General features: G+C 36.2%; 1 protein-coding gene across 5 annotated transcripts in view; it reads left to right on the top strand.

Moving 5' to 3' along the window:
* The first annotated feature begins 770 nt into the window (after positions 1-770).
* The window catches only part of GRID2 (glutamate ionotropic receptor delta type subunit 2), a 1,297,966-nt gene continuing 1,275,652 nt past the window's right edge, over positions 771-23,084 (top strand). For all 5 annotated transcript variants that reach the window (XM_074343780.1, XM_074343790.1, XM_010953544.3 and 2 more), the window contains exon 1: positions 771-1,242. In XM_074343780.1, the coding sequence (XP_074199881.1) occupies positions 1,155-1,242 (88 nt within the window). In that variant the 5' untranslated portion in view covers positions 771-1,154. The remainder of the gene's footprint in view (positions 1,243-23,084) is intronic.

The following is a 23,084-nucleotide window of genomic DNA, read 5'->3' as shown; positions in this document are numbered from 1 at the left end:
ATAGCAATAGCAAGGTTAAATAAGTGGGGTGGCTTTTTTAGGTTGCCTTAATCTCGTTAAAAAAAAAAAAAGGCTTCAACGTCTTTTCTCTTAGAGTCCTGCCTTTTTCTCAGTCCCGGTTGAAGATTCCAAGGGAAATGAGAACACTATTTTGTTTCTCCCTTGTATTGCAGATAGGGGGAGGAGGTGGTTATTAGAGAGAAGCTCTTCCTCTCTTGGTTTCCCCCTCTCTCCGCCTGACAGCACCGCTCTCTCGCGGGCTCGCTCATTCTCCTAGGTGATCCATTTCTAGGCAACGTGGGTCTAGTGCTGAAGCTGCCAGGCTCGCTCCTTGCTCGCTTCCTGCATCCCGCCAGGCGAACCGCTCCAAAAGCATCCTGCAGCCCGCGGCTGCTTCCCTTCGCCAGCCGGCCCCGCTGCTCGCGCCCGGCGCAACTCCCCCGCCACCGCGCCCGAGCGAACCAGCTCCCCGGGCCCGCCTGGCCGAACTCCGCTCCCGCCTCGCGCAGAAAGGGAATTTTCTCTGCATTACTATCTGCATTACCTTGAAGTTCACTTTTACTACCCCTCTTGGAGACGGCTTTTTACCTCTCCCTGCTGGAATCTGGCTGCTCCATTTGGAATCTCCTAATCTTTCCTTTCTACTTAGATTTTATTTTGGCAGCGAAGACAAGTGATTCTCTGCGGGCCGTTAGGGCGGGGGGGAGGGGGGCTTTTTCGGTTGGGGGAGGGGGAGGGAACATCCGGCGTGAGGGGGGTGGTCTGTTGGAAGTTGCGGCAGAGCTGGGACCGGAGACCCGTGGACCCGGCGCAACGATGGGGATGGCCTGAGCTCCAGCCTCTCCCCCTGCCCGAGACCAGCGAGGCTGGATACATTTTTTAAAAAGCCAAACTGCAAACAACTCTGGCGATGCCAAATTTCCCCTCCAAGTGACACGGCTTTGCGAAGGAGGTTTCCTCAGCCTAGGCTCTTTCTTTTATTCGCTCTGCCTTCCTCAGAGACGATTAAAAGCTTTGCTCTGGTAATAGGAATTGGGGGAAAAAAAGAAAAGAAAAAGCTGTGTTAAACTACCGTGACCTCAAACTCTTCGGACTTTTTTTTTTTTTAATATTGAAAGAAAATTCATCCTACAACAGAATCAGCATAGGAGGAGATGGAAGTTTTCCCCTTGCTCTTGGTTTTGTCCGTCTGGTGGTCTCGAACCTGGCACTCGGCGAATGCGGATTCGATCATTCACATCGGTAAGAAGGGGCTGCTACTGCCCGAGGGTACTTTTACCGTTTCGGTTTGCAAATGTTTTCCCTTTGCTTCCCCCTCTCCGCCCTCCGTGTGGCTTGCTGGCGGTGGCTTGTTGGCGGTGGCTTCGGTTCATTGCCCCTTCCCGCTACCCTTCCCTCACACTCGTGCAGTTTTCTGGAAGGATGTGGAAGCTCGAACCTTGACTTGTGCTGTTGTTTCGCGGTGAATCGTGGAGTGTGGGCTGGATGCGTGGGGGTCTCGAATTTACCTCAGCGTGCGTGTATGTCGGGGAGTGTGGGGGGATTCTAAGTGCATAAGGAAAGGAAGTTTAATCGACTCTACCTTCCATATTCTTTCCCGGATGTACACTGGCTCCATTTGAAAAAATACATGTATCTTTGGGGGAACTGAAGAGGTGTCACCTGTGAGGCTAAAAGAACTGGGGTGGCGGGGGGTGGGGGAGAGCTCCCTTCCGATCGAACAGGTGGTTTTGCAACGTGAGCGGGCTGCGTTCGCCGCAGCGCCGTGCGATGGTGACGGGGAGCTGGATGCGCCCCCAGCCTCCTTCTCTTCCTGTCCTCTCGGCTTTGCAGTACTCGCGCAGAGTCGCCGCGACGGTGGCGGAAGGGGCTGGCGGCGGTGTAGCCGAGGACTGGGAGCCGCGCACCTCGCGGCCTCGCACGCGCTCCCCGGGCCTGGCGCCGCGGCGAGACTCGCCCCTGGGCGCTTGGGAAACGCGGGCGCAAATGCGCGCGAGCCGTCCTCGCGGGCTGCCTCGCAGACGCCTGCCTCGCCTCTCCTCGCCGACAACTCTTGAGTTGCAGTGCAGGGCCGAGAGCAAAGGGGCTCGGGCTTTGAGCGGCCTGACTCCGGGAAGGACGCCGAGCGGCTTGGAGATGCTCTTGGCCCCACCTATTGGCAACCAGACGGGCCGGGACTGGCCGCGGCGGGGGCGGTGGGGGCGGGGGCGGGGGCCTGCGCGTCATTATCATGCACAGCGCTCGCGGCTTCAGGCTCCAACTCTTCTCACTTGCTAATCCGTGAGAGCTGAAGGGAGACCGGCTCTTGCAGCCTTTTCTGCGTTAATGCGACGATTTCCTTTTCGGAAATTGGCGTCCGCCGGCCAGCGAGGTTCATTTACTGGGCTGAAGAGAGGCTCCTCTTGGGGAATTTTTCTGGGCACAGGACTTTTATCTGTCGACACGGCTTGATGTTCTGCAAATTGAGGCGACAGATGGGTCGCAGCATCTCCCCTTTCTATCCCCGTGCTCCTCCCCCGCGCAAGACTCTCTCTCTCTCTCTCTCTCTCTCTCTCTCTCTCTCTCTCTCTCTGTCTCTCTCTCTCTTTTCCTGGGGAACCTGCTTCAGGTGGAGGTTGTGCCTACCCAAGCGAGGGGCTTCTGTCTAGTGTAGGTGCCCACAGCAGCCCCCTTAGCTCCAGGGGGCTCCCTCTTTGGTCTCAGAGGCTGTCTTTGTAAACATGTCTGCCATTCTCTATCATTTATATCAATAGAACCTGATATATTTGTGTGTAAGTGGTAATGAGGTCAGGATTCAGAAAACCTTACATTTATGCATTAAGTAAATTAAGCACTAGGTAACTTGACTGCTAGATCACGTTTTGCCTGGGGGCTAACAGTGCCTGTGGGTTCAGAACTTTTCAGGGAGAAATTATGGTCTCATTGAGGGGTTCAGTAATGTTCTGGTAGAGTTCAGAAAGAAAGTGTCCTCTTAAAGAAATGATGTACATTTATCTCCAGTTGTAAATGACTGGAATGGAAATGCGAATATGTTATCGTCCTTTTACATTCACGTTATGATTAGGGGTTTCTGACTTATCCTCCTCGTCGCTCAGGAGGGAGGCTTGCGAATAAATGCTTCTTTTATTGCTTATTCTGTGGTCTGCACGATAAATACGTTATTTGCAAACACCTACAGCTCTTGCTGTCCCCTACCAGATGAATACTATTTTGCAATGCTGTCTGGGCATTTGTTTCAAAATAGAACACAACTGTTACATTTTTTCCTTTGCATTCTGTTGTCTGTCAGTGTGACATGGCTTACTTATTTATAATCAGAACAAAAATAAAGTTACTGTATACAAATTACAGATTTCTTTAGAAAGCTGGTTGTATGTATTAACTGTATATACTACTAAAAGAAATAGTTTCTTCGAAGCAGTTAGCACATTACACAAGAGCACTGGCTTCTTTTATAGATTAATATTGCCATGAAGCTAGCAAATTGAAGGTTGTTTTAAAAGCTTCATATCTTTTATAATATACTAAAAAATGTCACATCCTAGATTAAAAAAAAAAAAAAAAGAATGGCCAAGTCTAATTTGAGTGCACTTCAGAGGTTAAAAGCCCCTTTAGCTTCCAACCCCATCCCAACCAAAATAAAACTTAAAAGCTGAATGGCCATGTTAAAATTTTAAAGTACCAGTTAACATTCATTAGATCAGTTTACTTACTTGGTTGAATAGGTAAAGAGAATTAATTATCTTTAGGAGGTGATTACCTTCATTCAAGTATTTAATGTGAGAAATATTCTTAAGGCAAATGTATTATTTCAGGACTAAAGGGATGAAAGTGGTGAAACTGGAGGGAAAGTGAGTATTCCAGCTCTATAAATATAAGGAGATATACAGAGATGAAAGGTTTTCACAGCCTCATGTGATGTGTTCAAGTAGAAAGTAGCTGTAATATGTAGTTCAGGTGAGTTGGAAAGATAAAAAGACACTAATAGGTCCTTTAGATAGTGAATCTTTTTGGTATTGAACCAAATTATATGTTTGAAAACTCTCTCCATCCTTTTCTTTGTCTTTGTTTTTATTTCATGCAGGTAGTTTAGTAAAGTCAATTACATATTTTAAACTAATATGTTTTTTGAATGCATTAGTTCACTACAGTGATGAGATACAATGGTTAAACTAATGATTGAAATGGAAATGTATTTCAGTCAAAAATGCACTAATACTGTAATCACTTTGAATTTCTGATAAATCATATTTTAAAGATATTTAATAATTATATATTCTTGTTTAATACACATACACACACAATACACACACCGTATTTAGAAATGAATCACCTCAGTTGTGATCTCCTTTGCTCCCCCTTCAAAGAAAGGTCTTTGACGTATAGAAACTATGCAGTTTTGAAGTATGCTTCTACTCTGAGCCTGTGCATTGATTGAGTAATTTCATCAGACCCGCATTACTTGATTGCTTAGAAGTTTCCTAATGATCTGCATGCTGTAGGAAGAACCAAAAAGTCGTGAATGGAATGGCAATGATACCGTGTTTTATGAGGCTATTCAAAAGTCGCTCTGATTTATGTAGCTAGAAAGCTCCAAAGTCTTTGAGATTAGCCACGCTGACTGCTATTTTCTTCATACATCAGTCGTCCCACACTTTTTACTCCCTAAACACAACACAACAGGAGTTTAGAGCACTGCTTTAATTAAGCAGGGATTAGGTGGCATTTCCAGTCAACTGCACAGTTTGTGTTTTGCTTCATATCTAATATGGAGGATCTCACGTTTTTAACAGTTTAATGTATGCTCATTTCTTTATCTGGTTCCTTTGCCCACAGAGCTGATTGAAGAGTTATCCTCAGTTATTTATCTCTACAAGGGAACACTCAAACAGTGTACTTATCCATATATTGCAGAAATCACTAGCATGTTTTTGTTGTTATCAGTCACGGTAAAATGTCTTATACCAACAGGGAATAGAAATGAAGCACTTACTCATGTTTTTTCATAAGCAAATGATACTTTGTCCTCTGACATCACAGTCATCAACTATGACATGTTTGAAAAGCCTAAGACAATTCACAGAATATTTTCATCATGAGAAGGTTCAAATTAAAGTACAAAATTGGTAGGTGAATAAAATGTGTCATCACATTATAAACAATAATAGACGGTAGATTTAAAGCATTCCTTTTCATTACTGATGAACTGAGGACTGTTTTATCAAATACAGAATGTAAAAGCATTTCCAGAAGATGTGCTGTATCTTCTATGAAATTGTTTCTTTTTTAACTTTTTACATGATTTACATTGGTTAATGATAGCCCTCAGGAGTCATCAGGGACCCTGTGCTGTTAAAGATATCTCAATGATTTAAGTTATCCTTTTATTATTTATAGTAATTGTTTGTTCCCTAACTTATGGATAATATTCAGTGTAAATTTCTAGAAATTATTTAGAAGTAGTTTCTGAATTTAAAATAAGGATATAGTTTACTATTGCATTTTTCTGTATTAATAATACAGTTATTTGAAGTGTAATTCAGATGTACATTAAATTAGACAATGTTATTAATCAACAGTATCAACTATGACATGACTAATAAGCCATTACACTAAGGACCTTTGCTTTCTATTCCAAGTGAATTGACATAAATATCTCCTATAAATTTTAGTTCAAATATGAATAAAGATCAAAGTAATTAACTTTCAACTTATCCAACAGTAGAAACCAGTTGAGGTTTTTAGGAGTAATGGAAGATGTATTATATTTAATTCTAATCTCTAAGGCTAAATTTATACTGTAATCTTATCTCAAAGGGATATTGTAATTTTAAAACTGAACTTTTAATCCAGAAAGTTGTTTTTTTCCTTCACTTGCATATATTACTTTAGTATTAAAAAGTGAAGTATTTGGCACTGCCATTAGATCTTCATGATATTTCAGAGAATAGCATATTGGCAAGTAAAGTATTTAATTTGACTACAAATATAATGTTTATTAGAAAATACATTTGTAGTCTATAAAGATAGCTTTGCCATTAGGTGTCACTGCATTCTGAGCTGTTTCTTTGTAGTCTAACTTGAAAATCACATGAAATATTTTTTTTAAATTCCCAGAAAAAAATGCCATTTAGTGAGGTCTGTGATTCTGTAAGATACAGGTGGTTTTTATTTTCAAACCAGAAGAGGAAATATTATCTCTGACTCTTATTTCTTGTAAGAATTTAATTTTAGAACATATCATCACTCTCTATTCTCTAGATAGATTAGATTGCTAGCTCTAGTGATGTAAATTTTTCACAAATTTAAAATCCAATAGAAATATACTCTTAAACTAATACTATCTGTGGAAAAATCTGAGACACCGGATAGAATGTAGGTATGCTTAATAGTGCTGTTGTAAATAGGCATTAGTGACTGCTTACCTGTGGAACATTTGGAGTCCTGAACTAATTGATTTTTCTAACATGAAACACACATACAGAGACCTATGAAAAAACCATACTAGGGCACAAATACAGATATATTTTAAAAAATGTCACCACTGAGTTTTGTGAATAATAATATATGTTTTCAGATAATTTTGGCCTGGAAGATAATTAAGTGTTATGTATTATAGCAATCTTCCCTACACACATATTACTACCACCACCACTACCATCAGCAGCAGCAGCACCATCCAGTTTGTGTAGTAATATAAAACCACTGTCTATTATCATATAGTAATTTTCATTTTTATTTAATTTGTTTAAAAGGCAAAATCTTCCTTTTAGCATATCCTATTATAAGACTAACGGAGGATGAAACTTAGGTCAACTTTAACCTGATAAATTGGTTTTAATATTGGCAAAATAACATAATTAAAGAATGGAATACTAGGTTAAATGAATGAATAGTTTATCATATTATGTTAGGCCTTGCCCTGTGCCAATATTCATTAATAAACTAGTTGGAATAATGTACTATTGAAAATTCAGAGTAAAAGTAAGTGATGAGATGGATGTCTAAAGGATAATGGGAAAAATAACTAAAGTCATTCTGGAATTGGTTATTAAGAGGACATCTGTGGATTTAGCTCATTTAAATTGGTGAATTCTAACATTTGGGTGTGGATACAGATTTCAGATGAATGTGAAAAACATACAGGGGATGTTAAGACATAGTAAAAAATGTTCTGGATTAGAATTTAGAGGGTTTGGGGCTAAGTACGCATTTGATCAATAACAGTATTGGAAATATTGGAAAGTTATTTATTTTCTTTAGTCCTCGTTTTTATCAACCCTAAAACAAGATTTAGACTAATGCTCATTTAAGCTCTACCCTTCTATGAACTAAAAAGAAGACAAATTTTTATATTTGAGGAATTTGGAGAAGAGATTCAGTATGTTTTGTATAGCTATTTTTAATACTTAGGTTTAGAGTGAATTTAAAAAAAACAAAATACAAAGGGAAATAAATGAACATTAAACCTTTATTTAATTAAACATTAAATTACACATATGAAGGATCCCTTAAAATGGAGATATTTTTGGTATGCACAAGAATTATGCATAATATACTTGTTCATCAGGTATCCTAGATAATTTCAATATCAGATTGATAGAACTGGATTTGTTTTTTGTTTTAGATTTTGTTTTTGTTTTGTCTAGCTTTAATACTAAGACGTTATATACAGCGCTACTGTATACCACAATGATGGTGTACATTTAAGGCTGAATGGAGGAATGAGTGGTCTTATGTTCTAACCAGCAGGAACTAGAAGAGCTGTTAGAATTTACCAATTTGAAGCACGCCAGGAATATTAGCATACGTTTGGCATCACTCAAAATGTAGTGTGTAAAAGAAATAGCCAGGGTTTTTTCGGTGTTCTTTATAGTTTTGGATTCCTGCTCCAGGTACTTCAGCTTTTAATACTACTGCTGTTCACCAAATGGTTATCAAAGTGAATCTGAGGCTGGGTTGAACCACTGAAAGTTTCCTTGAGTGAATAGAGGGGAGCCCAGAGGTTAACACAAGAAACTAAGTACAAAAAGTCATCCCTGTGTGCGTTAGGAATTTATAAATTGCTCTGTAGTCAAGTTCCTTATTAACAGATATTTTTACTCATGGAAAAGATCAAATTATTAATTATATTAAAACCACAATTCTTAAACTTTTTTTTCATCCCCAAATAATTCAAAGTAATGTATTTAAAATGAATAATCTTATATCATTGCTCTGAGTACCTGATTTTTCCCAAGTAATCTTAAAAAGGTGTTTGCTTCATTGTCAAAATCATTGTAATTCTAGAAGCTATATTCCTGAAACTACAGAGTAATATAGGCATTACTGCAACTATACAGTATGTGTGCTCACTGGGAGAATGTTCTATCATTCAATACATTATTCTGAACATACTCTTATGAACTTTTCTTTCCTGGAATTAAAATGTCAAAAAAGTAAGCTATGTTCTTGTATTTAAGTATTTACATTCTTGTTGAGGAGACAACGAGGTAAATGAGAAAATACATATTATGATGTCAAGTACTGATAACTGCTTTGAAGAAAAATGAAGGAAAGGTACCCTATTTTGAATAGGATGATCTGGTAACACTTCCCTGAGGAGATGATCATTGGAGCAAAGACCTGATTCAAGGAGAGGAAATTAGCCATGTGGATATCTGAAAACAAAAGATTACAGCCAGAGGGCATAGCAAAGGCAATGGCCATGAAATAAGATACCAAGGAATCTGCTTAATTAATTTAAGGAACATCTTAAAAGTCAGTGTGGAGCAAATGTGAAGTTCAGTGAGCAAAGCAGGAAGTAGAAAGAAATAAGGTCTGAGAGGCAACTAGGGAAGATGCTATGGAGACTTACAGGTCATAGGACGGTATTTAGACCTTGTAGGTATATCGGATGCCCACTGGAGGGTTGAGATCAAACACGTGATACGTAATACTTAGTATTTTAGAAAGATAATCGTCTCAGCTTGAATAGACTGGTTGGATTAGAAATATAAAGATTAGTTTGACAGTAGTGAATTGAACTATTCCAGTAATTGTTAGCTGAGCAAGATGAGTAGTTGTAAGATTGAGAATATCTTTTGAAGATAAAAGAAACAGAATTTCTAATGGATTGTTTTTCTGGGAGAAATCCAGAGGAAGTAAGGAGGCTTCCAAGGTTTTTTTATCTGAGCAAGTGGGTGATTAAAATTGGGAACTTGGGGGCAATGAGCAAGTTTTAGATAAAAATAAAAATTTGCATTTATTAAATTTGATATTCCTATAAGACATCATTTGGGGATTTAGGTTGTTGGTTGATTATATGAATCAAATTCAGTGGAAGTTAGGAATTTGAGCTGTACGTATGTTTGGAATTCATCAATATAGATATGATTTTTAAAACAATGGGAGGGGATAGCACACTTAAGGAGTAACTGTACAAAGAGAAGAGGTCCAAGTCTATACCACGGGACATTCCAAAAGGTAGAGGTCGAGGAGAGAGGAGAGGATCCAGGAAAAGAGAAAGATGTGTGTGGCCTGTGAATTAGAAAGAAGTCCAGGAGTGTGTGTGTGTGTGTGTGTGTGTGTGTTTGTGTGTGTGTGTGCTGTTCTGGAAGCCAAGTATTTCAAGGAGGAAACCCCGTCAAATTTTATGGATGACAGTTGAGACTTGACTATTGGGTTTGGAAATGTTGAGGACCAAAATGACTGACAAAATTGCTTTCAGGGTACTGAAGTGACAAAGTACTGATTGGTAAGGATTGAAAACTTTAATGGGACTTAAGAAACTCTATGAGTTTGGCTTTAAGGGAGAACAAGGGTGTGATGGGGTTGGGAGTAAGAAGTAAAGTGAGGGGTTTGTTTTTAAAGGTGGGAGTTGGGATATATATTTGGTAATTTAAATATATTTAGTATTTGAGATAAAATTTGGTAATTTTTTAAAGGCACAATCATAAGACAATTTTCAATAAGAGGATTTAAAATATCCCTTTTTATTCAAATCTTTTTATTCATTTGGATAGCAAATGTTCAGATAACACTGTTTTTGTTTTGTGTTTTGGTGGTTGTTTTTTTTTGTTTTATAATCTCAGATCAAGTGATACTGGGCCAATGACAGTGGAATTAGCCAGAGAAGCTTATATGTTCTCTCTGAAACAGACTCTATTAGTTGTTTTGCAATTTTGCTTCATTTAGTTTCCCAGATTAGCACTTAGATTTAGATAAAACTTTCTTACCTGAAATTATGAGTAGATTATACCTTATGGATATTGATATAGCATTACAAATAGAATCAACATTTAGTCTTTCAATATGCTAATTTTAGGAACACATGGTATTCATATGTAAGTGGCATTAAAATAGCATAAAATCCTCTTTACAATAGACACATTTGAATTGAATATAGGTGTCCTCTAAGTAAATTCTATTATGCATCTAATTTACTTAAAAATTCATTTTGGAACAATTAAAAAAGAATATAGTTGTTTCACAAGGCAGTACATACTGCCACATAGAACTTAAATAGATAAAATAAATTCATATGATATTAATTTTCAGTATCCCATTTAAATATTTCCTTTTATGGAACTTTTACTTCTATTTGTGCTATACCATAGCTGACAGATCTTTAGTCATAGGTGAAAATGAAAAAAGAAAGTGTCCCAAATTTTCTAACCCCAATTCAGCCTTCTGAAAATGAAGAATACATGAACAGTGAGGGGATAGGAATCCTGTGGTTTGGGTGCATTGATGACTGATAAAGAAAGCAAGCTGTGTTATGAATGGAGCTGAGGAACATAATTAATGAAGTATGGCATCAAAAAATATTTAAAACTTGCTAGTTCATAACTTCCTGGGATGGTGAAATGTAATCTTATGAAGGAAATGCTTAGCAGATTTAAATCTAAGTTTAAGTTGGAATAGGCACCTAAAATTGGTCAGATGTTTAGTATACTTAATCGCAACATCATTAAAATGACAAGCCCCACCAGCAGCACATTTTAGATAGGCTTATTATCTTAAAAACCGAAGACCAGGTAGTACCTTTGGAGCTAATGTGGGACAAGAGAGTCAGTCCTATTGTTCTGTTGCATGTAGTTCATGGTTAATTAAAATCTGGAAGACTGAGCCTTCTGATAATTTCCACAATCTGACAACAGGTAAAATTGTGTTAGTGGTGTAGTGGCAATTACTATCTTGCTCTTCAGTATCTGGATTTCTTCTTGCTGCTTCTTTGAATGGTGATAACACAAAACTAGTGAATTTTATTTTTAGAAATACCAGCAACTCTCAAAGGAGGCATGGCCTTTGTGAAAACCATTATAAATTTCTTCTTAACAAGATTATTTTAAAAAATTGAACACTTCATTGGTGTGGGTGGTGGCTCATGTACAGATTTGAAAGGGATTATTCTTCTGATTCCTGGTGGTGTAGTCATGGTGGGTTTTGGACATTTTTTATAATTCATTATTTTCAAGCTGAGAAATCATGAGTTACATCCTCATATTCCAATTTCAGAAAACATACTTTTAAAAGGTTACACGAAAGCCATAACATGTGATTTTGTTTTTGATTCAGTGCTTATTGAACACCTATTATGTACTCATTTGAATACTGAAGTATTCTTATAAGACATTTTTCCCATCCTTTAAGAATGTTAAGGTGTATCTGCCTTCTGAGATAGTATTGTATATTAGAAAGCTGAAGGTAGAGCAATTCAGGACTCAAAGTAGGGTGACTGTGGTCTATTATCATACTAGAGAATGTGATACTACAATAAATACAACCTTTATGGTGCCCTTAAGGTGCCATAAAGCAAACATATATTTCAGAAGAAAATTATAAAAGGGGTAAGGAGATTACTACGTGCAGTGAGGTCTTCATGTATAATGGAAATCTCTTTACTCAGCTTGAGTGGTGGTTGCTAAACATTAAGCTTGTTTTCTTATAGGCTACAAAGACAATACATTCATGCAGTAGTCAGAGGTAAAGAATAGTCTCTACCGTTTGCCGCTTTCCTCTTTTTTTGTTTCCTCTGGATGTCACTAGTTTTGCTATTAGGTCAAGTAAAGGAGGAGGTGGGCTTTATGATCCAGTTATCCTGTTATTAATAAAACTAATGAGATCCTTTCTAAATTTAATGCCGCATATCAGATCATTCCACTAAGTGTGGTTTCTTGGGAAGGGGGAAATTAACTTACATTTACTTTTTTTCCTCTTAGTTTTGAAGTTATTAGTATACTACTGTTTCATAATACTAACCTGTTCTTTGTTCTAGATGTGAACAAAAAAATCAGTGAAAATGACAGTTTTATACTGTAGCAAACAAAAGAAGAAAATAGCCTCACAGAAAAAGTAAAATTAGTAAACTTTACAAATGGAATAAGTAGTGTTGGGAAAACACATTTATGCCAACTTTTAATTATGTAGGTGTAATTGAGAATAGGACAAACATTGAAAATTGAAAATAACAGTTCAAAAACTAACTGGCCAAAACTTCTATTCTTCTCCTCAAGAATTCTTATTGTGGTTGATAAGCAGTTAATAAATAACAAAACTGGTTGTTCTTGATTCTTTCTTTTTATTTTTCCTGTCTACCCTTCAGTGGCAATGCTAATGAGCAGTGAAATGGCCAAAAGCAAGGAAGAAGGAGCAAAGGATTTTAGATAATCCATAAACCGGAAAATCAGCCCCTGAATACTCATATGCACAGACTTGCCAAGACGAAATAGTTTTATTTTCTCAAAATATTGCCCAGATTCTGAAGATAGAACTTGCTCTTGGCTGCTGAGCTTGTAAGAGGAGTGATGCTTCCAGGCCACCGAAGAGGAATACTCTGAGTGACAGTCTGGGAGCAAAATGAAGAACGTTATTATTGGGAAAAGAGTGCCCTTTAGGGGCAATGCTGCTGACAGCCAGGACCCCCGTGATCAGCTCAGTTCCATGTGTCAAGTCTATGGTGATTCTTTTAAAGAAAATATATGGATTTCGGCTATACTTCGTAAACTGTGTAAAAAATGTGCTGGATTGACATTCCTATCAATATACATTGAGTACTGAGCATCTACATTGTATATTCCCAGTTGGTTTCTAGCTGATGCTGTATTACAGACCATAAGGAAGAATTTGAATATTGCATTTTTAAAAAGAAACTGTGAAGCACATGGCAATATGTATATATATATTTCACACACATATATATAGTGCTCATTAATATATATAAATATATATACAAACGAGATAAATATTTTCAGTGTGAATGAAAAAAGATGACCTCTATAAGTTATCCTGTTTTATAAACTGGCCCTCATGGAAAAACAAAGTTTGTTTACTATTGTCATGAGAAAGCAGCAGGGATATGCTATGGCCAAAGCCATGAGTTATGGTCTGGCAAAAGAGGGAAATGGCAAGTAATTCTGTTTGGAAGAAACATTAAGGTAGAATGAGGGATATGGCAAGAGAGGAGGCTAGAAGTTAAGAAGATCTGATCCCTGTGAGGTCCAAAGGGAATTCTGTAAATAATGTAGGCTAAGAGATGCCCAGCTTTGTGTTAGAAGATTTTGAGAGTGACATTGCAATAGATGGAGACCAGTTAGAAGACCCTGGCAGTATTCCAGCTGTGTTCTGGTGGAGGACTGTGCTGAGTAACTGCAGAAGTGACTGAAGAGGAGAATCTCCTTACGGGGGAGAATGAGGAGCTTGAATCTATCAACTCAGTCATTCTTTAGAAGTGTGAATAAAAGAAGAAAGTCTAACATCATTCTTGAGTGACTCAGTGGAGGAGGCACATACTCTTCACCACCATAGGAAACTGAGAAGGAGGAGAGGAACTGAGTTTGGATTGAACTCTCAATTATTTTGGCATGATTGTGAAGTGTTCTATAACCCAGTCAGCAGCTTCCTAATACATACCTCCTTCCTGCCTCAAATGGAGGAAAAATGGGTCATTCTCCATAGTGATCAATCGTGCTTTGATTTTAAAAATGTAACTTTTCCTGGTCATTCTTTTTAAACTTTTCCCTTAGATCTAATGCTAATAGTGTCATTTCCTATTTAAAATGTGAATTGTTTATAGTATTTTTCAGCTACTTATATTCAGAAAATATTAGTTCTACAAGAGCCTTCTTTTTAGTTTCTGTGTCTACCAATTTATCAGTGCAGAATTACGAATTCTAAATAATATTACTGACTTTTTAAACTACTTCTCGTTTTTTAATACGAGCAAACAGATTTTTAATCACAGTCTGAGATCAGTATTAATGCTGTTAATTGATTTGATATCCATTTCCAGTCAAAACAATTTTAAAGTGGAATAATCTTTGACAAAATGTTAGGTTATCAAATGTGAAATAAAAATATGATATTTTAAATTTCTTGTGCATGATTGCTTTTCTAGTTTCATATTGCAAGTAGAATCCCCTAATGTAAATTAATAGAATTACATGGAAAGGTAAAATATTTTCATAGAATTGTGTATTTTTAGTTACATGTTTTCTGCAACATAATTAGCTGACAGCAAGGAAAATTGTTTTCTTAGAATGGCAGAAATAATTGGGACTGAAATGGGACTAAAGGGATCTTTTTGGGACTTTAAGCCTCATTTTTTAAGTGTCTCAGAAGACTGTGCTTCATAGTTAAGGATCTGTGCTATCAAATAAGAAATGTTTGAAAACATGGGTCTGCAGTCAGAAGAATGTGAAAGCAGAGGCAATGTGTCTGCATGTGTGTAAAAACACTTTTTGAACTGAGGAGTGAAATGGAGTAGATCCAAATCAGTGTCTTCTTTCTGCCTCTGTGTGTCTTTGTTTAGAATCTCGTTTTTCAGCCTGTTTTTATAATATATACTGCCAATGCTTAATCCAGTAAAAACAGCTTGAGTGTGATATTATTAGAACTTAATTTTGCCATCTTGCTCTTTTTTGTTCTTAATTAAGTTGATCCATTGTGTGAGAGCCAAGGATGGAAAATTGAGGGCTCCAGTGGTGAGGAAGTCTTCTGATATTTCACAGTCTTGCTCTCAGTCTCTCTAGTTAATTTTAGAGTAAATTAAGGGATAAGAAATTTAGAATTTGTCGAGGATGACCTGCATGAGTTGAGTTAGTAAAAATTCGTGATGATTGGTAAATTTTGTTTCTTAGACAGTCAGAATGCTATGTAGTACTCAAAATAGAAGCACCCAATTTGATGTCACAGTTATATATTCAAATCTTGCCTTGGTCAGCTTGCCACTTCATGGCTGTGAAGTCTTTGGATAAGTAAGGAGACTTTGAAAGTCTTAAATTTACTCCTGCTTCCTCTCCACTTCATCTGTTATAAGGGTAAGCAGTTACAACATTCAAAATATGGCCTTTGGACTCTGCAAATAGTATTCATACTGCAGGAGATTGAACTTGCAATTTAAATACACTGCCAGTTAAGATCCTGGGTGTGGGTTGTGCTTTAGAAAGCAGATGCCATGCCTAACATTAGATAGGGTTCTCTCTTTGTCTTCTGTTGCTGAAACATTAATTCAGATTTACAACTATCCTTTTTTACAACATATAAAGGAAAGTTGAAAGTCTTTATTACAATAAGTAAGTTTAAGGTTAAGTAGCCCTTCAAGGATGATACTTCACTCTCACATTATGTGAAATAGTTGGCTAAAATGTTATTTGTTATTGTTGGTACTGGTATTTAGCTTTGCTCTGTGTGGTCACACTCTTGGATTTGGAATAAGGTAATCTTACAATTTACTGTCCAAACCAGAACTCTTTTGAAAATGAAAGGGCTGAATGGAGCCAAACAGGGACAAGGAAGCACTCATTTCAAAGCCTAAACTGCAGGCATGTGATTAGCTTGTAGTTTGGCCCAGCCTCAGACTCCCCTAGGTGTATCATCTTTAAGTAGGCAGTGATTCTGTCTTAGCAACAGGTTGTTCCATTTATCTAGGTCTTTTATGCTGATTGAATAAACAGACTGAGGTTTTGTTCTTGTTTTATTTTTAATTACTTAGAGCACTTTTCTTCACAGGCAGCAGTAAAGAGGAAAAATGGCTAACTATAGGTTGTCTTTGTTCGGACAAACATATTTAACTGATTTTTAAAATAATCAGATGTTAGTATTTGTAATCACTCCCTTTATTCTTTCACATCCATTCTCCCTATCTACTGTTTGACTGCTACTACTAGCAGAACTATACTGAATATTGGTAATTACATCAATTTGCACCTAATCTCAGATGCTGTATCTCTGGAACTAAATAAAGGATGTGTATTTTCACATGGAGAGGATTGTTCTAAGAAATATAAAGACAATTTACAGCAGATTATAAAGATTACAAACATTAAAATTTGCTTCATTTTTGCATCCTAAAAGGAGAAATAATCAACTAAGCAAGTTCTAGGCAATTTTTATTTTTTACAGAGATATATAATAGAGGAAATGTTCCAGATAAGAGGAGGGTAGCCTCAACAGTTAAAGTTTCAAAGGTGGATATTAAAAAACTTTTTTCTTATAGGGGATAAGCATAAAATATTGGTCTGTGGCTAAAATTAAATATACTATAACTACTGTGTTATCTAATCGCTTTAACCTCTACAAACTTCTGTCTTAGAAGTATGCCTTTCAATTTGGTGTAAATGTCATTAGAGTCTCTTAACCTTCCTTTCCTTCTCTCTGTTTCAAAGTCTGGTTTTTCCTCAAGAGATGATCATGTGATGCCCTGCATTGACCTCTTACCTTCACACTCTTGCTCTTGGTAGCCTAGTTCATATTAAAAGCCTTATCTCCTTTTCTTAACTTTTGCACCCTGGTTATTACTTTGTATGTTTTCCAAATGTGCAACTGGATTTGAGTGCATCCTCCTAAGTACTCTGAAAAAGACTGCGACCTTCCTCCTTTCTTTTCCGTGGCAGTTTTTAGGCTTCCGCTGACCCTGTCCCTTAGGTCATCTTCACTGTAGAAATTATGTAATCATAGACTTTCACAGTTGGGAGGAATATTAGAAATTGTCTATAGTCCAGAGTCCTCCTTTTGCTGATGAGCAAATTGAGAGGTTAAGTGAGTTGAATGCTGCATAGATACACATTTTTGAGTAGTCTATTAAGCATAATTTTTACTAAAAAAAGTAATTATATTCACATCATCAAAGAAGTATTAATGTAGGCTATTGGCCAGGAGATACAAATAGCCCAATTATGTAGAACTGGATAATTGTTTTCATTATCTTAGGGTACATTTTACCTGTGCTCTACTATATTGTTGTAGAGTACTGTAATTAATTCCTTTGAAGCCTGCTAATATAATGTGAGAGGTAGCTAACCCAATTGGAGAACTATTCCCACAAGGGGCAGGAAGTGTGTGTGTGTGTGTGTGTGTGTATTATCTTCTAGGAATTCTCCCAGAGTTTAGAGCCCAGCAGAGTCTAGCCCACATCCAAACCCTGTTCCTCTGATTACTGACTCCACTCTTCCTCACTTTCTCTCTTTCCGTCTCCCTCTTTCTCTCCCCAAACTCAGGAGGTTGGAACTTTTTTCTTCTAAGATTTACAAATGTTAGTTCTGTCTCTATTAAAACATGTCACTGCATAGATTTAATTCACTTGGTTTTTCATCACTCTTGGACAGTTTATTTCAGTGTTTTCAACCTTAGTGTTTTCATATATAAAATGTAGATATTACCACCTATCTTGAAGGGACAAATGAAAAGTAAATTAAGTAAATAAGACAAGTTGGAAAAAAAACCAAGACTGGCATAGAATGAGTTTTCCAGAAATGTTAGTTTTCTTACCCTGTTGTTTTCTGCCTTCTCTCAAAACTTCATAAATATAATAGTTTTGACTAATTGTACATTTTATTTGTCTGTTTTGTGCACATTTGCCAAATATCTTGAGGCTAGAGTTAATTGATTTTTATAATTATGTCAAGTAAAGAGGAAAATGGTCTATGAAAATATGAGTTATTTATATTCTCATTTTCAAACTCAAAGAGATTTGCTATTTGTTTAATATGATAAAACACTTTAAACAATTATATGGATTTTTTAAAATCCTTTTTCTTCTTTGCTTCAGAACTTTTATAAAGTAGTTTTCTTGTTTATAAGCTCATAATCTTTCTGCTGTCTGGATCCATTCTGAGATATAACCTTCTTTAACTCTTCTTTCAGATCCATCTAACTTTATGTGTTTAATATCTTTAAAGTCATAATCTCTTCAACTCATATTATTTTTTGATTTTTAATGTCTACCCTATAATAATCAATTACTTAATTACTTTCTAATTTTATTTTAAAATTATCATCCATTCATTTCCTAAATCTCCTAATATTTAATGTACTAAAATGTTTATTTTGTATTTCCCATGCTTATGTAAAAAATTCTGTGAGGAAAAATTATATTTTGATGAGAAAATAAAGGGAAAGAGAACTCACAGTGATTTGGTGAGCATTTAATTCTCTTGGCAGTTTTACATAGTGGTACTGATTTACTAATTGTTCTTTTCTTCAGTTAAAGTAGACTTGCCTTCCAGAATTGACCTATTAATGTGATTTTAATCAATAGAGCTAGCTCCACAGGTTTATAACTGATTAAAGGTCAGTAAAGTATATGGACATTTGAGGCCAAATCAGCACAATTTGTATAGAACCCTGAATGTAAAGCCCACAATTTAATTTTACTAAGTACTTTAATGAAAAAGGACTTGTACATGTAGAGTTACCATTATTCAAAATAAATATAGTTGAAATGCTTCTATTGAGTATACAGGGATCATTGGACTAGTTTGACCACCTTCGGCACCACTATCATAAACAATGAATAGATCGAATTCCCTTAGTCCTGCCTTTTCTCTGTGAAAATACCCAGAGAACACTTGTTGCTTCTCAAACATCTTGGGAGGCAACAAAGTGAGTCACATCAATTTTTTTTTTATTTTCTGATTCATATAAAAGTTATGTTTACACTACACTTAGTCTATTAAGTGTTCAATAGTATTATGTTTAAAAAACAATGTATATACATTAATCAAAAAAGTACATTCTTGTTAAAAGACACCATCTTCTGAGTCTTCAATGAGTCATAATCTTTTTGCAATAGTAACATCAAAGATCACTGAACACAGACCACCATAATAAATGGAATAATAGTGAAAATTTGAAACATTATGAGAATTATGAAAATGTGACACAGAGACAATCATGTGAACAGATGCTGTTGAAAAAATGGCACTGTAGACTTGTTCAACTCAGGGTTGCCACAGACTTTCAATTTGTTAAAAACACACAATACCTACAAAGTGCAGTAGAGTGAAGTGCAATAAAATGAAGTACGTCTGTATGCCCTAACTGGGTTCAGTTTTGTATATGGGGGCCTTAACTGAGTTTATCACATACCCAGTCCAGATAACCTCAATAGCACATTATTGTGCAAAGTTGGAGAAGCCTCTGGGTTGTGGAGGCAAGTGGCACAGAGATTCCAAGGATAGGAATATTGGGTGGGGAGCCTCCAATTGCCCAGATCCAGCTCCCAGGTCACCTGACCATCATGTCTTCTTAATTACCTACTTCAGCAATACTATGGAAGATAACAGAAAGATGTAGTGAAAATGACTAAATCCCATTCTCTATAATGAGAATAATATATAACTTGTAATTCATAATTATATATAAGAACCAGTAATTAGAGTGGCATTATTAAGCACTCACAATATACCAATCATTGTTGCAAACTCTTTATAGATATTATCTCATTAAATTGTTACAATAACACTAATAATGCTGGTACTATCATCATTCCTGTTTTGCTGATGAGATTAAAGGAAGTTTGGGGTACTATGTAATTTGTCCAACTTCACTAAGCCACAGAATATAAATAATAATAGGGTCTGACACCTGTTCTCATTTCTTCTGTTACTGTGTCTAGGGAATAGTTTTCACTGAACGTGTATCTATTCCAAGCATCCCATGCTCTTTTTTCCCTCTGATACTTCATTTACCAACAAGAAGCCAGATACTCTCATAAGAGCCCTCTCTGATGTTCTAATCAGTGTGATGCAAGGTACCCCATGCATTTCCTTACTACATTCTGTAATACTGTTGTAGCCTTGCATTTGATTTTTTGTCAACTTGAGTGAAAAAAAGAGCGAAATGATCTCTTCTACTCAGTTGTCATTAAAAAAAAAATTAACACTAGTTTTGTTGGTGATTTACCAATGGCTATTATTTTGTTGTTGTTTTTGCAACACATTGTATCATTGATTAATAAAAAGTCACTAATAAGCTCAATGTTTACATCTTTAAGTATTTGTTCACTTGTCTTCAGTTGGTTATCAGTGTGTTATACAAGTACTTGAAGCTGACCTAAGTTTTCAGTTCACTTTATTTCTAGAAAATGTCCATGCTTAGCAACATTCCTGCCTGTAATTCTATGTAGAGATTAAATGCCCTCTGAATCTCTGGTCCCCACTGCTAAAAACTCACTCAGACCCTCATTTTAGCATAGATCATATGCCAGAGAGTAACCAGTTATGCTTCACATATATCCTGTTTTACTTTCTTTTCCCATTAAGATATAGGAGTGGTTAGTTAGCCGTGATTCCTTGGCCAAACCTTTAGGTTAATTTAGATAGGTACTACATAATACTTTTGGCTAACCTTCTGTACTTACCAAAAACAAATGGATTTAATTTAGTTATTTCACAAAAATGATATTATACCTGTTTTAGTTTCACTTTTTAAAAAATGAAAGTTTTAGATCATATGTTTTAATGTGTTTTTCCTTGAAATTTTGTTTTCTTCTAACCCAGTAGATACTACAGATATTCTTTCTGAATGTGTGTTCTTTTGCTTTCCCTCTCATGTGTGGAATAGTAAGGAACTGAAAGAAAACTGTAATTGTGATTAAAGTAGTATGCAAAGTGGGAAAAGAAGGAAATAGTGCATTATTTACAAGTCATTTTTATGTTTGGCAGGATGATGCACTTTGTTGAGATAAGGGCCATCAGAAAAGAAAAAAAGGGAAAAGAAAAGCTTGCTTTTACTAGAATATTTTAAATATGCTTCTTGTGTATGTTAATATATAAAGTGATAAACACTCATCTATTTGAAAAGGAGCTGTACAAAGATAGAGACAGGGAGAAATGTCAAATGTCAAATAAGAACAAAAACAAATAATACACAAATTCAAGAGGGAGAGTGACCTTTATAGAATGCCTGACAGCTGCATGTGGTCCAGGTCTCTGCTGGAACAGGACAAGGACTGCATACTGTGCCACGTTAAATGTTCTTCTCTACAGGAACACTGATGCAGGGAGAGGGCGCATGAGAGTGAGTGATAGGTCAGTTCAGCTAATGTCAGCCAGATACGTGACTCAGTAGACCAGAGGTTTGCTGAATGGAACTTTTTGAGGTTCAGCCAGGATGATTAAAATGAAACATTTAAAAGAAATAACAGCATAATCCACTTGTATTCATTGGAAAAATGATCATTCTTTTCTGTTATATGCAATTATATTCCTACTACATTTGTGGTAACTCTGTTAGCTGCTCAAGTAATCATGCCAAAGACACTGGTTTCTCTTTCTCTAGAAAGGGTAAATTGAATACTAAATTTATCATAGTGTTAAACTTGTACTTTTCCTTTGTTTGATCTTGAATTTTCTTATTTTGAAAGGTAGTTTTATGCTAACGATTACAAAGAACATAATAAAATATAACCTCTTTGTTATCATAGGGAAATAAAATCAACATTTTTTCCCCTGGATATTCTGAATAAAAATTAAGAAACAGAAGTATATATAAAATGATTCTTTTAAGAATGTGCTTTTTTCTAAGTCCTTACCTACTAGAAAGTGTTCTTCTCAGTATTAATTTGTGGTTTGCATGCTTCATCTTCATGTTCTTGTTAACTATTCTTGTTTTGTTTAATTGATTTACAGTGTTGTGTTAGTTTCTGGTGTACAGCATAATTATTCAGTTGTATATGTGTATATTCTTTTCCATTACAGATTATTACAAGATATTGAATGTAGCTCCCTGTGCTATACATTAGAATCTTGTTGTTTATCTATTTTATATATAGTAGTTTATATCTGTTAACCCTAAACTCCTAATTTATCCCTCCCCCTTTCCCTTTTGGTAACCATAAGTTTGTTTTCTGTGTCTGTGAATCTCTGTCTTATTTATATTATTTTTTTAGATTTCACATATAAGTGGTATAATATGATATTTGTCTTTCTCTGTCTTGACTTACTTCACTTAGTTTGATAATCTGTATGTCCATCCATGTTGTGGCAAATGGCATTATTTCATTGTTTTTTTATGGCTGAGTAGTATTCCATTGTATATATACATCTTTTTTATTTTTTGAGTTATAGTTATTTTACAATGTTGTGTCAAATTCCAGTGTAGAGCACAATTTTTCAGTTATACATGAACATACATATATTCATTGTCACATATTTTTTCGCTGTGAGCTACCACAAGATCTCGTATATATTTTCCTGTGCTATACAGTATAATCTTGTTTATCTATTCTGCATATGCCTGTCAGTATCTCCAAATTTTGAAACCCTGTCTGTCCCTTCCAACCCCCCGTATATACATCTTCTTTATTCAGTCATCTGTTGGACGTATAGGTTGCTTCCATGTCTTGACTATTGTGTATAGTGCTGCTGTGAACATTGGGTGCATGTGTATTTTCGAATTAGAGTTTTCTTCAGGTATATGCTCCAGAGTGGGCTTGTTGGATCATATGGTAAGTCTATTTCTAGTTTTCTAAGGAATCTCCATACTGTTTTCCATAGTGGATACACCAAACTATATTCCCATCAACCATGTAGGAGGGTTCCCTTTTCTCCATGCCCTTTCCATCATTTTTTGTTTGTGGACTTTTTAATGATGGCCATTGTGACCAGTGTGAGGGGAATAACTCATTGCAGTTTTGATTTGCATTTCTCTGATAATTTAGCTAACTATTCTTTAATCATTTCTGTTTGAAGATGCTTCTAATCCTGGGGAAAAGTTTGATTTATATATGTGTATTGGATAATACTCGTCTTTCCCATGTCTGTATTTTACCATCCAAGATTGTTAACTCTAAATAATTAATATTCCAAGAATAAGAGTCCTAA

This window comes from Camelus bactrianus, chromosome 2, assembly GCF_048773025.1.
Source record: "Camelus bactrianus isolate YW-2024 breed Bactrian camel chromosome 2, ASM4877302v1, whole genome shotgun sequence".
In the NCBI taxonomy this organism is placed as follows: Eukaryota; Metazoa; Chordata; class Mammalia; order Artiodactyla; family Camelidae; genus Camelus; species Camelus bactrianus.
The sequence above is the reverse complement of the archived record's forward strand: the minus strand, read 5'-3'. Positions and strand labels throughout refer to the sequence as shown.